At 44.0% G+C, this 17,002-nt stretch overlaps 2 protein-coding genes and 1 non-coding gene across 4 annotated transcripts; 2 read left to right on the top strand and 1 right to left on the bottom strand.

Annotated features, from left to right (window-relative positions):
- The first annotated feature begins 5,187 nt into the window (after window positions 1–5,187).
- Window positions 5,188–8,190, top strand: LOC127291958 (probable protein phosphatase 2C 36). The gene is made up of 4 exons (XM_051321292.2): window positions 5,188–5,569; window positions 5,698–6,065; window positions 6,169–6,405; window positions 7,612–8,190. Exons 1-4 carry the CDS (start codon window positions 5,269–5,271, stop codon window positions 7,822–7,824), a joined length of 1,119 nt encoding a protein of 372 aa, XP_051177252.1. The 5' UTR covers window positions 5,188–5,268; the 3' UTR covers window positions 7,825–8,190.
- An 822-nt stretch (window positions 8,191–9,012) lies between these two features.
- LOC127291957 (uncharacterized) lies at window positions 9,013–14,833 on the top strand. Of its 2 annotated transcripts, none has more exons than XM_051321291.2 (13): window positions 9,013–9,322; window positions 9,871–10,057; window positions 10,667–10,739; window positions 10,895–11,039; window positions 11,282–11,391; window positions 11,773–11,904; window positions 11,986–12,112; window positions 12,196–12,330; window positions 12,891–13,048; window positions 13,151–13,225; window positions 13,332–13,470; window positions 13,730–13,996; window positions 14,458–14,833. In XM_051321291.2, exons 1-13 carry the CDS (start codon window positions 9,080–9,082, stop codon window positions 14,569–14,571), a joined length of 1,905 nt encoding a protein of 634 aa, XP_051177251.1. In that variant the 5' UTR covers window positions 9,013–9,079; the 3' UTR covers window positions 14,572–14,833. The 2 variants fall into 2 exon arrangements, with proteins under 2 accessions (XP_051177251.1, XP_051177250.1); XM_051321290.2 differs by having other exon boundaries at window positions 9,016–9,322; window positions 14,425–14,831.
- A 191-nt stretch (window positions 14,834–15,024) lies between these two features.
- On the bottom strand, window positions 15,025–15,185 carry LOC127297782 (U1 spliceosomal RNA). The gene has a single exon (XR_007849471.1). It is a non-coding gene; the product is annotated as a U1 spliceosomal RNA (small nuclear RNA).
- Between the last annotated feature and the right edge of the window lie 1,817 nt (window positions 15,186–17,002).

The raw sequence follows: 17,002 nt of genomic DNA, 5'->3' as shown, positions 1-17,002 counted from the left end.
CATTCCGGCGATGGTCGCCGTCCTCCTTCACCGTGGCTTGCTTAGGCTGGTGTAGGGAGGCGAGGTGGAGCTCTGTGGCACTAGGGCCGTGGCTGGGGAAGAAGGGAGAAGGGAGGAGTGGAGACAAGGTGAGACATGGCCGGCATGGCCATGTCCTTGCCATCCTAGGGCTCCTCCTAGGCTTGCTATGCTGGTAAGTGAGAGAGAGGGGACCAGGGGACATGGTAGGGTCGAGTGGGGCAGTAGGGTTAGGCCAAACACTATACCAAATAGTGTTTGAGATTTGATCTATTTGAAAATTGCAAATTCTTGTCAAATTTGGTTTGGGTCAAGTGGTTCCAAAATTTTAAAATAGTGGGTTTGGATGAGTTGTAAATGACCAGAGACATTCACAAGTGGTGGTGGAATTTTTTTAAAAATGAAATGCTAAAATGCAAAGTGTGAGATTGTTGCACTTGTTAAAAAGTCTCAACTTTGCATGAGCATAGATTTTGATCCAAGATGATTTTGGTATGGTGGTCTTTACCAAAGTTGTTCACCTTGATGTGCTCTTGGATGAGGTGCAAAGAATTGGATTTGTTTGGTTTGAAAAACTTGAAATCCAGGGGCTCAAAGTGGTGACCAGAATGTAAATGGCAGATTTGACCATTATTCTATGTGATCACAATTTGAGTTTGGATTTGATTTGATTTGTGTTTCTTTGATTCCAAAAGTCGTAATAAGTGTTTGGTAACATATTACAACTAATGGTGAAGGTCAAATTGGTCTAGGGTAAAGATTTGCAAAAATGGCATAAACCATATGTGAGGGTTTTAGGGTTTTCTTATTTGATTTCTTTATCTTTTTATTTGATTTGATTTGTGATCATTTGTTGATCACTTAGTGTTTTAGGGTTTTAGTGCATAAACACAATAACACTCATCATGGCATATCACACAAAAAATGCACAAGTCCTATGCATAGCTCTATATGCAAATAAAAGTTTTTGTTGGTTCTGAATTTTGGACTTTGGAAATTCTTCTTCTTCCTTTTATTGAAATTTGGGATGTTACATCGCGGATGCGTTTGACGAGCGCGGTGACGACACGCTCGCCGCCGACGGTGAGGAGGCCCGCCCGAATATGAACTCCAGCAAGCGCAGCTGCTAGCCCCACGGTGGGCGCCAACTGTCGTCGTGGTAAACAGACAAATGCCATGGGATGGCTTATCTTGGGGCCGAATGTGCGCTAGAGGATTCGGGGGAGGGTTTTGGTATAGATGGAGAGGTTTCCGGATGGATTCCTCAAGAACTTGGCCTTAGCCAGAGGTTGAAGAAGATGAACTCAAGCACAATATCACCTCTAGACCTCTCTATTTCTTGATCATAAGTGCTTACAGGTTTCTGTGTACAAGACTCCCTATTGGACGTGCCCGCGAAGGGCTGTGCCCCCTCTCCTTATATAGGGGAGAGGGTGGCTTACAGGGGAAGAAACCCTAAGAAACCATAATGGGATCTTTGACTAGACAAACTACTTTATAAAGCTACTTTAGCTACCGGTGATGCCGGCCGGTATGCCTTTAATCAGGAGCTGTGACATCCTCCGGCACCTTTTACGTCATCCTTCGCCTTTGGCGTCATGGCTTCGATTAAAGCTGAAGTGCTTCGCTTATCTTTGTCTTCTAGCTCTGGAGAGCATCTTTGACCAGTCTTGCCGACGTGCTACAGTGTAGCCTGTTCCGGTACTCCGGTACGTTCTCAGCCAATTCTGGTATCCCCCTCCTGGGATACCGGTATGGTTCTCTGAATCAACCTTTGCCATCTGGAATAACCTTTAAACCGGTACTTTGATGGCTCAAACCATTCGGTTTGGCATACCTTTGGCATACCGGGGGTCATCCCCCAACAATTGACAAATGCATAATTAAGAGGTCGAGAAAATGAAAATCACTCAAAGATAAATGATTGGTGCACCATATTCTTCACTAAGTCGTAACACAAAAGAGTATGCCTATTTCTATGGATGTTTGTGCAACTGTGTCTTTGTAAGCAAGGTTATTTATAAAACATAAGCATATTCGAACATGAGCAGAACAAGTAATTGAACAATTCTATGTGTATCATTATGAACTTTGCACACTCGAAAGGTGATATTGCAAGAAGAATCAAGGAAAATATGCCAATTTAATAGTGAACACTTTGAAATATGCCATTTATGGCAGTATCATATATCAAATTAACTATTTTTCTACTGTGACATTTACCCCTAAGTTGCTAATTGCACTGATTTTTATAAATATTCAAAGTTAGTAGCAATATATATCGAACTAACTAATATGGGTATACAACAAACGCATTATTCTCCAGGTTGTTTGCATGTAACGATTTGTGTGGAAGTAACATCACCTTATTTTGAGAACCAACCTGAGGTTGGGTGGTTAGGAGGATGGTTGTATCCCCAGCCCACCAGAGTTCAAACCCCAGGTTTGACATCTGTGTGTCTCATAAAAGGCGGAATATTCATTCAGTGGGAGGCGACGTTCCCGTCGACAGCGAGGCGCCTGTGGTGACTTCGTCAATTTCAAGATCCAATCCGCCGGCTCAGTCTTCCGGAGGTGCTCATAGGGGTAGGGTGTGCGTGTGTGCGTTCATAGGGGTGAGTGTATGCGCGTGTATGTGAGCGCTTGCGTTTGTACTGTATTTCTCAAAAAAAAAAACATCACCTTATTTTGGAATTAAAACACATTTTTTTTGTACACCTAACTTGTCTGGAATTTGCTCAGTCCTGGGTGTAAACGTTGCAAGCCTGTAGTCGAATTCGGTTGGCGCCAAGATGGGCCAAGACATGGAAACTAAATCCTCTAACGTTAAGGAATAAAGTTAGGCAAGCTACAGTTACAATGCACATCCAGTGTAAAATAAAGAAGCAAATGTAGGGAACTGTAACAAACACTTTGCTGTCTGTCTTAGAGCAAATTACTGTGCACATATATCTTGTAAATTATAAAATTATCAATGATAATTTTGATTGTTAGTAATTATTGTAAAATGGATAGCCCACATGTTATATATTCAACCCCGTCTCCAGGATTCGGGGCCCGGTGTGACTTACAAAATAAGGTCCTATTTTTTTTTGTTCAAACTCAATTACTAGTCAAACAAAATCATACGTTTACTTCACTATATAAATTCAGAATGTGCTATTCCGTATAATATGTTCTATTACGTACAAAGTTTGAAAATGTGTCGAGTATTCATTCTAAAGAGTAAATATAGCACTAAAATAATGAAGGAATCTCATGCTTTACCAAAAAGCATCACCTGTCTGGTATTTTATCTTTATAATTAATCTTTTCCAAGATATCATAGTCAAGTGTTATGGTTGTCAATCCGCTCCTTCTTGCGAATACAACATTAGCAAGAATGGTTAATAAAATTCTATATCCAACATTAGCAAAAGGATAAAAGGGACGCTCTCTAAAAACTTCAGAATATCAAGAGGGCCCATAGATTTCTCAATTAAACCTGAGATAAATATTAACTTCCTCCACAATTCTTCACCATCAATATTTCTATGGTTTTCATGCAGCAACCTAAAATTTGGCAGAAGCATCCTTCAAACTCTTATTAGCAATCGAGGCAATGCAAGCGGATAGCTGAACAGGAAACACCAATTCGATATTTCTGGTTGATCTGGAGTGTCACCGCATCGCTCTCGCACTCACATGCGGCTGAGAAAAGAAACAACCGATTGGCAATGGCATCCACACTACGTAACCTAAGCTGGAAATGATTGGGATCGTCATCGTGGCCTGCTGGGCTATAGGAGCAAAGTGAATAGGGCCGCCTACAACTGGGCCACTAGACCACTTCCCACCGTCGGGAAACTCCAATCTTTTATATTTTGACGCTAAGAGCAAGAGACAAAGTACTAGGCATAATTTTTTGGGGGGCCCTGTTCGGTTGATCATTTCGATCATGGCCATGGATGGGCCTGTATATATATTGTGCAAGTTAATTTAGTTCCAGTTGGTCTTAATGACATGAATGTGATGAAGGACATTTAGAGGAAGGTAGCTTGCGTGACTTTGCTCCTTAATGTTAGAGGATATGGTTCCGAAGACATGGCCCTCATTCTGCCCAAGGATTTTTCTACGGATTAGCAATAAATATTTGCTAACCACTTGAGCGATTTTGGTATCTGAGCAACTAACTGTTATGTTTCTCATAATTGTTTTTTCAATTGGCACCGATTGGTTAACAATGCATCGCACCCTAAATAATGCCCCCAAACCCATAAAAATACTTGTTTGGTCGAAACCTTGTGGTAAGATGCACATGCAAATCATTTATCCATAAAGCCTTGGTAATTCCAAGTGTTGAAGCATCTTTGGGCGACACCCACTTGATATAGCTGCCTTATCCACAAATTAAGAGCAGGGAATGGAATGAAAACTTGATCTCCAGTATATCATAATCGATAGCCTCCTCTCCTGTAGTGGCGATTGTTGGTGTCCTCTAAGTCCCTGTTAATTTCTACGAGCCGTGGCAGTGGTATAGAATCCGTTTTGTGTGTTCAAGGCCCTTCCATGACATTCGTGAAATTTATGAGAAATGATCTATGTAGTCACCGCCTCCACTTCCGTCATGGTTCCGATGGAAAAACAACCCTTTCGTAGGGCAACGTGGCGTCGATACCAGATGCGTAAAAGTGAACTATGCCCCGATAGAACCGCACACCACAGAAACCCTAGTAAGAGAGTGGGTTGTAGAGAGAAAAAAGGGTTTTGAGGAGCCACCTAAAGATGCAAGAAATTCGAGAGAAATTGTTTATATGATGCATGGAGAAATTTTGTTGGGTCACCCGGAGAGGTCTTGCACCCCGCGCACGCACGAGGCGCAAGGCGCAACAGTCCAACACGGTCACCACATCGTGATGATACAGCCGGAGCCCACCATCCCCGAACCACACACAAAAAAAAGTTAAAAAAATAGAAAAAACGACGGCCGTCCAATGCCCCTGCCTGCCGTCCTCCGCTCCAGTCCCCACTCCCACCGAGGCACTGCAGGCAGAGGCAGGCGGCACCAAACCAAACCAAACCGCGACGCACGCCTCCCCCACCCGGCGGCCTTTTTCTATTCACCTTTTTCCCCCAATTCCCCCTTTCTCGTACGCACCCGATTGCGACCCCCGCCCCCGCCCCCGCCCCTCCCCCACGCGCATTCCCTCCCGCCGCCGCCGCCGCCGCCGCCCGCCTCGGGGACGCCCCGGTCGGCGATGTGGCGCTGCGATGCTCGGCCCGCTCCTCAGGTTCCTCTCGGCGTGCGGCGGGACCTCGCCCCACGCCCCCAACGCCCCCTCCCCCGCCTCCTCCGATGAGGGCCGCGACGGCCTGCTCTGGTGGCGCGACCTCGCGCGCTGCGCCGCCGGGGACCTCTCCGCCGCCCTCGTCCAGGCCAACCACGTCCTCGAGGACCAGTGCCGCCTCCACTCCGCCCCGCCCCTCGGCACCCTCCTCGCCCTCTTCGACGGCCACGCCGGCCACGCCGCCGCCCGCTTCGCCTGCGACCACCTCCTCCCCAACCTCAGAGGTCTGCCCCCTTCACCCCCTTCTATCCTATTCCATTCCACCCGCGCCGACGAACCCAACCAACCAACGCGCTCCCCTACCACGACGCTAGCCTAGGTCTGACTCTGACCTCTCTACCCGCGCGTGCAGAGGCGGCGTCGGGCCCGCGGGGCGTGACGGAGGCCGCGATCAGGGACGCCTTCGCGGCCACGGAGGGGGCCTTCATCGCCGAAGTCTCCGCCCAGTTCGACGCCCACCCGGACGCCGCCACCGTCGGCTCCTGCTGCCTCCTCGCCATCATCCACAACCGCACCCTCTTCGTCGCCAACCTGGGGGACTCCCGGGCCGTCCTGGGCAGAAAACCCAACCGCGGCGGCCAGGTCGTCGCCGAGCAGCTCTCCAGCGAGCACAATGCCAACATGGAGCCCGTCAGGCAGGAGCTCCTCGCCGAGCACCCCGACGACCCGCAGATCGTCGCGCTCAAGCACGGCGTCTGGAGGGTCAAGGGCATCATACAGGTATCCCTGCTTGCTTCTTCTCTCTCCCCTAGTGGTTCGAGCTCATGTCACCGTGTTTGAAGGTTCTATGTATGCTTAGTACGTGCCGGGTTTATTTACGCAGGTGTCGCGCTCGCTGGGCGACGCCTACCTGAAGGACGCCAAGTTCAACACGGACCAGATCAAGCCCAAGTTCAGGGTCGCCGAGCCCTTCAGCAGGCCTATAATGAGCGCCGACCCGTCCATCGTCTCGCGCAGCCTTCAGCCGACCGACTGTTTCCTCATACTTGCCTCGGATGGCTTGTGGGAGCACCTGAGCAACCAGGAAGCTGTCGAGATCGTTCACAGCAATCCACGCGCTGTAAGATGATCCCACACACCATTTCCATCATCTCTTCATAAATCTTTTTGGCCTTTTTGTTGTTGTTGTTGTTGCCTAAGATGAACTTTGATCAACCAATTGTGAAAATTCCATGAGTTTTGTTTTGCATTAGAATTAGGGGTGCCAGGGAGTATATTTCATTGCATTCACTCGTATCCTCTCTGTTCTTTTAATTGGAGTAAATGTGTATCACGCTGTACTGTTTTGTCATATTTCCATTTATACTTCTAAGCAAAGGAGAATTTGTGCATTAAAAATCCAGATGATGGTCCGATTTATGAATAGTTAAGTGCGGCCAAGGTTGTCCCTGCAAAACTAATTATGATGTTGGCTGGTGATGGTAACGTGCTGGATGTCAAGTATTTACAGGTGTGCAACTGTGTCAGTGGTTTTGGAGTCTCACAGTTACAAGCTGGCAAAACTTCAAAGTCAGGGGTTTACGCTTGAATGTTTTGAGTTTGAGTCACCCTATTACTGTAGGAACTAGGAAGTCTGAGGCGTCTCCTATGACCTTTAGCACTCATTTAGATAAAAAATTAGCTGTCTATGGCTCATTGCCCTCCTGTAAGAGCATCCATTTCATGATAACTATTGTAATGATGTAAACCTTCTACTGTACTATAGTAGGTCCATATGGACCATACCAATAATAAAATGTGACTGCTTGCATGTGAAGAGGAACAGTTTTCTGCTGCTCTTCAAGCACTGGGGATTCATAACTTGTGTTCTTGGCCGTATATATTCGTGTTTGGTACCCTGGATATTGATGTTCCGCAAGCTTTCATTTACTGCTATTTCCAGATGTAATGCTGATGCATGTATATGCCATTAGCGAAAGCTACCCAGTAAAATTTATGGGCACTTTATTTCCAATAAATAATAATAATGGGATACTGTTGGTAGTTTGACATATTAGTTTTACCGAACTTGTCAAAGTTGGCTCACTCAGCATAGCTGCAAGGTTGATTTTGGTTTCTCAGCTGTTATGTCCTACTCTCCCCGTCCCACAAAAGTTGTCTTAGGTTTACAAAAAGTTGGATGTATCTACGCACTATTAAATGTCTAGATACATCTAAATTTAGACAAATCTAAGGTAAGTTTCATGGAATGGAGGGAGTAGTTAAAATTCTTTTTAAATGTATGGTGGATTTCATTTATCATGACTGCCATACTCTTTTTGTTCAGGGAAGCGCAAAGAGGCTCATAAAAGCGGCTCTCCAGGAAGCAGCACGGAAACGTGAGATGCGTTACTCGGACCTCATGAGGATCGACAAGAAAGTCCGCAGGCATTTCCACGACGATATCACTGTCATCGTCTTATTCTTCAATCACGATCTATTAGCAAAAGGAAATGCCCCAGTACAGCCCCTTTCAATCAGATGCCCCTTAGATAACTGATCACGAGCTAGTTCGTCCATGGATCCTATGTTTCTGTCAGCGGAACTCGGCTTCGTCAGTACACAGCGCAACCAGCTTGCAGCAGTTCTCTTTCCGTCTATGTTTTTCTTAATTTTCTCTTGCTCTTGCACATAAAATTTGACTACTTGTTAAATTACCAGTTTTCCCCTAAATTATCAGTTTTCCCCTCTTAAAGATGTCGGATAAGTGTGGATATTCTTCAGGCCTGGAAGATTTGCCTAGAGCTTATGAGGGGACCTTTTTTTTTTTCTAGAAAGATGTTTATGAGGGAACCTTGTTAAGGATGTTGTAACCGAAAATTGATTCAGTCGTGCTTACATAATGTGGCTTATTCTGACTCAACAATTATCAGCACGTGTACCTTGTACCGCAGTTTCTTCATTCCGCCACGCCAAACCGTTGTATCTATCCACTGTTGCTGGATGAGATTTTACTACTGTACTGATAATATGAATAGAATGATCAGGTATTCAGGTTTTAAGTACCGTCTTATGCCCAATCGACTGGATTATGCTGATCTGTTTGGCTGCACTTAACTGAAGATGAGGAAGCGATACAAATATTCACATACTTAATTATGTGTGCACTGATCTGTTCATGGTTTCGCTACGCAAGTCGCAAAGAAGGTGTCTATCTACCTTGTGAACTTGTGGTAGAGAGCGCTATTTTATTTGAGGTCTTTTTATTTGCAGTTTCTTCATGCTAAACTGTTGTATCTCTGTACTGATAATATGCATAGAATGATCAGGTATTCAGTTTTTTGACGTATCATCTTATGCCCAATCGGCTGGATTATGCTGATATGTTTACTGCACTTAACTAAATGAGGAAGCGATGCAAATATTCACATACTTAATTATGCGTGTCACTGATCTGTTTGCGGTTTTGCTATGCGAAGAAGATGTCTATCTACCTTGTGGTAGAGAACGCTCTTTTATTTAGAGTTAGATAAGCTCTTGTTAAGATATTTCTTTATTTGATTGACAGTCTTATTAACATTTGGTTGTGCTGAGAAAATATTTCTTTATTTTGATCGAAAGTCTTATTAACATTTGGTTGTGCTGAGAAAATTCTCAAAATACCACTGATATCCATGGTGGCAAATAAAATCCTAAAGTACTGTAAGGCTGTTACCTGGCCCCATCTGTCATTGACAGAGGCAGAAAACCCCGCGCTCGTCTCCATTCTCGTCTTTCATTCTCCAGTCTTCCCGCCCTCCGGTGCCTAGGGTTCCATGGAACCAGCCGCCGCCTCCCCCTCTGCCTCCGCCGACGGCGGCGCCTTCCTCGAGTTCGTCGACTACGCCATCTCCGTCCTCACCTCCTCCTCCGGGGGCGACGGCGACGAGTCCCCACCCGGCGCGGGGCCGGCGCCGGCGCGGCCGCCGTGGGGGTGGACGGTGGCGCAGGTGCTAAAGTCTTGCCGCGCCTACTCCAGCGGAGTCACCGCCGCCATCCTCCTCTCCGACCTCTTCCAGGTCAGTCAGACTCGCCGCGGCCAACCCGCATTTCTAAGTGTGATTGCTTGTTCTAGTTATCAGGTTTTCTCTAGTCAGTGAATCGCTCTAGTTAGGTTCAGTCTACATGTATCCAGCCTTCAGTTTTTAGCACACGGCTCTTTCTCGAATATCATTTACGTTTTGTACACGTGGTTTCCTAGAATTTTGTGAAATTAGCTTGAATTTGAACACAGAAGCACCCGTCTGTGGAAGGATTTGACCAATGTTTTCTTAATTACTATACTCAAATACACGAAGGCATACACAGTATCTTCATGTGTAAAAAAATGGATCTATCCATATACAAGGAGCGATTGCTGGTTAGGATGTTTTGGCGGTTGAGTTACTGATTTTTGGCAACTTGATACTTGCTTCTGGCTTGTTCAGATATATAAATATGTTGCAAATCTGTGTTCTTCACATTGTATTTTATCATCATTTCTTCTACCATTGGATTGGAGGTTTCTCTTGTGTTTCATGAAACAGGCAGATGCCTTTGAGGTTTAATCGTTTGCTGCTTTTGATAGTCCTGGACAGAACAACGTAAATATCTGACTGCAAAGAAGAAGGTTGAGGTGACTAGTCTCTTAAACACAAGGAGCAAGAGGAGGAGGCTTCCCAGTACTATCACAATCGACTCTATCCACGAGAAGAACTTCCTTTCTCCCAAGAGTGTCCTTGAAGCTGTCGTCATCGATGTTTTCGTTCTTCCTGGTATGCTCAACCACTTACGCTGGCCTTCATTGAATGAACAAAATGTACTTGTTAGCAATTCCTTGGTTGTTTACTAAAGAGGACGACAATGTAGTAGCCTACTACTTTTCTAGGACTATCTCGATAACTCAACAGAAGCCCAAGAAGGGATCAGAATACCCTTCATGCCTGGGCTCGGCCCCGTCAATCACTCTTGTATAGAATATGTGCAGAAATAGTGCAATCCTGTGGCAACCCCGCCTCCCTGCTGGCCTCTCACATGCGTGCGATGCTTGGCAGGTTTGCCTTGGCGTGGGACTCCATGACCTTTAGTCTGTTCTCTCCATTCCCACGGTCTATATGCTGTAAACTCTGGCTCTTAGGCCCTTCTCAGAAAATTCAAGCACGGAATCTCTCCCTCTTTGTAATCATTATTCAAGAAAAGCGTAAAAGCATTCCCCAATTCCCCCAACTTCCATGATTCATTGCTGTTATCCGTTCATTTAACAATATTCGTGATTATACACTATTAAACTCGGTGACCATTTGCTATGACATTTTGTTCATTACAGCTAACATGTGTCTTCCACTCTTCCTTGAAGCCTACTCAATTGTGTGTCATTCTTGTAGGTACAAACATATACATGCTTACCTTGGGAGACATGTGGAGTACATCAACTATTGATCTGTATCTACACCGAAGGTAGGTCTGACTAATTCTTAGTTAATGTTCCTTTTTTAGACTGATGCCATGGTAAAAGTCAGTAGCAAATGCATGAAGGAATGTAGAATGGACGCGGATAAATTTGTTGTTGGACTGACTTCCGTTCATACACTGACTTACAACTTTAATTCTAGGTACTACAGTTATATAGGACAACATTGTATCTTGAAGAAGGGTCGAGAAGTTGTGCTCACAGGATGTTGTCTTCGTTCAGCTGTGGAGGGATCTGGGCGTGCTCGTATTTTGCCGACAGAATACATGGTGATATTACTTGATGAGGTGACCATCCAAAGCTTGTAGGCATATTAAGGAAGTTTTTGGTCAGAACATACAGGTTATGCAATTTGTCAGAATATGGACTCCCTTGTAATAATTGCAATCTGACCATTGAAATGATTGTATAGACAAATAGTTCAACCTTAAGCTGTTATAGATTTAATTTAGACATTTGTACTCTGGAGTATGGAGTGTCGGAGTTCCATGCACATTATTCACTTTGAGCTTACCTTCGATTTATATAGGATCAAGATGAAGATGCCATGCTACTTGCTGCACAGTTTTGCACATATTCTTTCTCCTCTATGAGGCAAGAGGAAGGTGGAAATGATGTTGTATATTCATTTTATGCCAGGTAAAATAAGATATCAATTACATCTCATTGGCGATCTCCTTAGATAGAGTGCTTTCTTGTATTTTTTCTAGTAGAATTGATTCAGTATGATTGTAGCTTTCGCATTAGCTATTTCTCTTCTTGTTACACTACTGTACTGTACATGTAAGATATAGCAGAAACAAGCTTGTTTAGTATTTGGCTGCAGTAAAATAAGCTTTCTTATATGGGAGCTTGGACTTCACTACTAGTTTAAAGCGGTATATATGCATGTCTGCACTGTGGTAAAAAAGAACAACACTCTCCTTTGGTAGTAAAAGTAAAAAGGAAGAATTGGATGAACCATAAAAATCAACTTTGTTAGAGAAAGTTTCAGAACACCCAACCCTTTCATTTTTGCAGGATTGAGAAGATCGAGTCTTTGGAACCTTTTAGATGTACAGAAAGAAAGCAGATTGTACTAGTAGACAGTGATGGTGAGAAGATAAATTTTATCTTATGGGGAGAGCAGGTTTCGCTTGCAAATCTTTTCAGGTTCATCTCACTCAATAGTCAATACAAGTACCAGTTGTCTCAGTCGAGTTATAGAAGCTAATATTTTTTTTGAACTTTCAGTGTAGGGAGCATGCTTGCACTGGATAGTCCTTTTGTTGCAAGTTCTGAGGAGTCTCAGGAATTGTGCCTTGAGTATGGTAGTGCAACACAGGTTTACTTGGTGCCGATTGCTCAACAGGAGGAAAAGGTTGGTTAGTTGGAATGTCTTAGTGGGACAGTGCTACTTTTTTCTGCACTACTATTGACCAAGACAGAAAGATTATGTGCTAGGTACTCCACACACCAACTCAAGTAAGGAGCCAAGGACCTCGGCTGTCATGTGTTCCAATTGATAATATGGCTTCACAAGTAACATTACCACGTGATTTGCATGGTTCAGTTGACTTCAGCAAATATCCATTTCGAGTATGTAACCTTATCTTCATCCATTAGAGTTTATTTTCAGAAGATAACTTTTGCCTGTCATTGTGTTGGACTTGCTCTGACGAAGCTTAGCCTAACTGCTGATTCTGCTGAAGCTTTGATTTGTATCGAGTTATATAATATGTGAATCATAACATTAGTATATGTAACTTAAAATGTTGAGTTTACCACATAAAAAACTAAAGAATTTAATATCTTATTAATTGTTACATGTCATAATTTGTTTAATTTCTCTTAGTTTCGTTTATATGCATATGGTACTTTCATTCCATGGGCACATGCACATATGCAACACCATAAATATAAGTGTGATTTGATGTTTCCCTTATGCTGAACCTGCTTTGAGAAAATAATACCTGACCTTTCACATGTTTCTGCTGTCTTTTCGGTGAATCTTCAAATAAAAGAAAAACCTTTGGAAAACACTGCTTACAGTTTGGTACAACTCTTGATATATCATGTACCTCCTGCACATGTAGACATGTAGTGAGATTCCTGCAATATCTTTCTTCTGGTAGTTGTATGACATGCCTCATTTTTAGTCATATGTAAGTGATCTTCATGGTAAAATGGTGGGGGTTAGTCTCTTTGGCACCGTAACAAGTGTTTGCAAAGTAAGCGCGTCTGGGACTACCTTCTGTTTGGAGATAGAAGATGTTACTGGAGTTGCTCTGACGAAGCTTAACTTTATTGGACACTGGTAACTATTTTTAGTTGTTTTTATCGGTTATTGGTTACGCTGCCAATTCAATTGGTTCTACTATGCATTTGAACCAATTATACTGTATCAATACCTTTGTAGGTCATTAGGTAGAGTTGGAGTTGGTCATATGGTGTATATCTCTGGTCTGACTTGTACCTTGAATAAAACAAAAATGTAAGCATCATGTTCCTTTATATCACATCTATATGCATCTCTATGTCTTATTATTTGCCACAATATGTGCAAAGTTTTGGTTGATGGGTTATTTTCTTATCAATAGCCTTGAAGTCTCATGGCGTGAGAAGGAGACAGGATCTCTGTTTGTTAACTTGAGCTTGCTGCCGGCCCTTCTGAACTCAACATGCCTGCATAATTTATCACTCTTGTCAGATCTTCCCCATTCTGCAAACAGGACACATGTAACTCTTCTCCATTTGACCACTACTGCAATGAGATCTCTTCTAGAGCATTTTAAGTTTAGATATTGACAATACTTTCGAAAACAACCACTGTGTCACCTTTAGCATGCCCCAAAATGTAAACATATAATAAAAGCAGTCTCAAACACCCTTTCTTTCAAGGATCATATACCTTCTTATACAAATGTTTCTAAGAATTTGACTGCCTTCATCTGCAGTCATTTTTTTTGTGCTAACATGCATGCCCCAAAATGTACAGATATGCCGTGTTCGACTTGACCACATCGATTGCAACAGTTTAAAGCTGCCGTTATTCCACAATCTATGTGGCCATGTGGTGAATGAACAGCCAGATGGACTGTACTGTTCCTTCTGCGAAGTTGCTTGCCAGAGTGGATGCACACATGGCTTTCAGTTGCACTTGACCATTGCAGATGACAGCGAGAAGGTCTTTGCTTGGTGTCTCGGGCAAACGGCTGTAGAGTTCCTTCAAATATCTCCTGATGAATATATGGAACTCCCTGAGGTATTAACCTGTCAACTTATCCACCACTCATACAATGTACCTAATACTTGCGGTGGCGCTTTTCAACATCCGCTTTGAATAGTTTACAGGATAACAGTTCACATATAGTTTTACTCGAGGTTTCTTCTGTTTCTTCTAACACAGCAGTAATAATGTCCTGCATTAACTACTGTAGGCACTTTTTTTTGGAGCAAATGTATGTTTTCTTAATTGTTTTTCAACATGAAAACATGTGTGTAACCCATCATCTCGGTAAACTGAATATTGCCTTTGAAGTTTTCATGAGCTCCATTATGTGCATCACTCGGGATGCATCCATCGCTTGTCTCATGTACAGTTTTGTTGGCCTGTCAGGTTGCTTATTGCTAGCCTGTTGCAGAAAATCCAACTCTGTCTTACTGAAGTTTCTTCTGATGATAAACCGGCAGGATGATCAGGCAATGTACCTCTTCACTCTGCAGAACGAGAGTTTCACGGTGGCCATCGCGAACACCAGCAAACGGGTCGACAAGTACGCTGAGAATGACAAGGCACTTCCGGCGTGGGAGATCACAAGAGCCCAGAAATGCGAATGAACTCCTTATGTCGAGACTCGAGGAGAAGGATTCCTCGGTGGCGAGAATGAAATATTTTGTCTTACAAGTGTCTTGGGATCATGGCCTTGCCTGTGTCTGGTGACTCATGTAAGTTTCAAGCGTGTTGTGTAAGCAGAGTGTTGATGCATCTGCCACCGGGAACCGAATGCTTTTTTTTACTTGTTGATTGACACGTGTTTATATTATTGGGATGGTGTGGTTCAATCTGGACATAATTTGAGCAGCCTTTCGCTTATTTGTGACTGTCGTGTAATTCAGATGTTTTAATGATAGAAACCAAGCAGTCCAACTCTGAGATACATTTCATACGTGGAATCAAAGCGAGGACCAAAATGCCAAGGAACAAATAAGGGACCTGAACAAACAGAAACAAACCAGAACTGGGAGCCAGAAGGTTAGCACATGGACCAAAGTTTAATTTTGAAGAATTAGCAGGGGCCGCGCGAACGCGTACCCCCTCTAACACAAATTATGACGTCCACTCTCCCTCAAAGGGGAGATGGTAAGCTAGCGCACCCACGAAGTGCAATATGGGCCACTTGCCTAGGCCACGGAACTTCTTGATCTTCCGTCGACCCCGTCCAGGTAAGTAAGGAGCAACGTTGCACCTGGCCCTCCTTTTATAGCAGGACCTCGCGGGGCAACCTTCTTCGATTGCCGATGTGGGACTAAAACGGAAGGAGTTCTCAGCCGGTTTGGCGTGCTGTACTTGGGCTGCTAGGTACGTCTCATTTTGGGCCCTGAGGGAAGAGCTGGAATATGGGCTGCTTTCTTTTCAGTCGTTCCTCTTTTCTTTCACCCTTACGCAGCCTAACGTGGCCTGGCCTTTTCTACCCTTTTTCTATTTTCAAATATAAAATTTATACGCATATACTCCACAGTACTGTACAAGTTTTTGCTGAACAAGGCTAAGACACCTTTCAGCACCGACATTTCACCCAGCAGAAGGAAACAACCATCACATATTGCATTTTAAACCTCCTGAAATCATCAAATTGTGGCCTTCTCCTACTCACCACATAAATAAACACCATTAAGGCCTAGTTTGGCAACAAAGTATTTCTAAAAATAAAGTATTACAAAACCATAGTATTTCCGTGTCGGGCAAAGGAATACTTCAGTTTCTTGAAACCACAGTTTTTTGACGTTTTGGCAAGAACACAAAGACGTTTGGCAAGTACTGCTTTATTGTGGTTTTGACGCATGTAAAATCAAGTTTTGCCCAATAATGTAGCTGCAGTAGCGGTTGTAAACTGATTGGACGGAGGCGTGGGCGCTGGCCGCTGTGGCGTCGTGCGCCGTCTTCTTGCGCGAATTGCAATGGCCTGAATCACTGGACGGTTCCTCCCAGGTCCTCTCATCTCAGGCTCGGCCGTGGGCTAGCGCGTTTTCTGCTGGCGCCCATGTGTTTCTCCATGGCGCCAAGCGAGGATCTAGAGCAGATATGATGCGGGGGCGACTTGGAAACGCGAGCAATGTATGATGCGTCGTTTTTCTCGTTTCTCAGTTTTAGAAAAAAGAGGGTCGGACCTCTTTTTTCAATACTGCAAAAATACCACAGTTTTGGGAATACTATGGTTTTGAAAACTGCAATATTTGTTAGAGTCAAACACCTCACAGTTTTCCATACTTTAGTATTTCTAAAAACTGCAGTATTCTCATAATACTTCAACAAAAACAGAGGTACCAAACGGAGCCTAAACTTTCCATCCATAAAAATGAAGATGGAGTTTTGCAGAATGTGCATCTACGTACAAACGACCTTACCACCGCAGGTGTGGATCACAAGAATCCTACCAAATTAAAGGGACACCAAAATGCATGGCTCAACAGAAACTAACTTTACGGTTGTCCTCGAAATAGGCTTTTGCACCATTTGTAAAAAAAGCCACAAACAACTGAACCCATACAAAGTTATGAGGAGGATTTATATTACACACAAAATCAAAGATAAATAGAAAGTACGAAAAAAAAACAAATGTCACTGTGACGTCCCAAGAGGGTAAGGACGCACCACACCACCTTTGTAGAGACCGACGATTAAGGGTTTTCACCCGGAGCTTAAGCACAGAGAAGGTACCCACAACAACGAAGAAGGTTACAACACCGCTATGCACTACCGTCGTTGGCGTCAAAACCTTGAACTTTCGTCGGAAACCTGCGCACACGCTCGATAGAGATCGGGCCACCCACTGGTCACGGGTACGACCTCTAGATCGCGATCTGGGTGCTACCATTGCCGAAGCGCTGCCAACTCCAGGATCACCCGCCGCCTACTCCTCACCATCAAATGACCAAAGAGAATGTCCATCACCACCGCCATGTCGCTCGCCGTAGAGACATCCACCTTCCAGGGCCGCCACCCCGGCGTCTTCTAGCTCAGGACCAAGAAGCGATAGAAACCTCGCCA

The sequence above is a fragment of the Lolium perenne genome, chromosome 4 (assembly GCF_019359855.2).
Source record: "Lolium perenne isolate Kyuss_39 chromosome 4, Kyuss_2.0, whole genome shotgun sequence".
Classification (NCBI taxonomy): Eukaryota; Viridiplantae; Streptophyta; class Magnoliopsida; order Poales; family Poaceae; genus Lolium; species Lolium perenne.
This window is presented reverse-complemented; position numbering and strand designations above follow the sequence as displayed.

Coding starts and splice junctions, on each gene's coding strand:
- LOC127291958 (XM_051321292.2), top strand. CDS start 5,269: ATGCTCGGCCCGCTCCTCAGGTTCCTCTCGGCGTGCGGCGGGACCTCG. Junction 5,570..5,697: donor CCTCCTCCCCAACCTCAGAG/GTCTGCCCCCTT, acceptor CCGCGCGTGCAG/AGGCGGCGTCGGGCCCGCGG. Junction 6,406..7,611: donor TTCACAGCAATCCACGCGCT/GTAAGATGATCC, acceptor CTTTTTGTTCAG/GGAAGCGCAAAGAGGCTCAT.
- LOC127291957 (XM_051321290.2), top strand. CDS start 9,080: ATGGAACCAGCCGCCGCCTCCCCCTCTGCCTCCGCCGACGGCGGCGCC. Junction 11,040..11,281: donor TGGTGATATTACTTGATGAG/GTGACCATCCAA, acceptor CGATTTATATAG/GATCAAGATGAAGATGCCAT. Junction 11,392..11,772: donor GTATATTCATTTTATGCCAG/GTAAAATAAGAT, acceptor TCATTTTTGCAG/GATTGAGAAGATCGAGTCTT.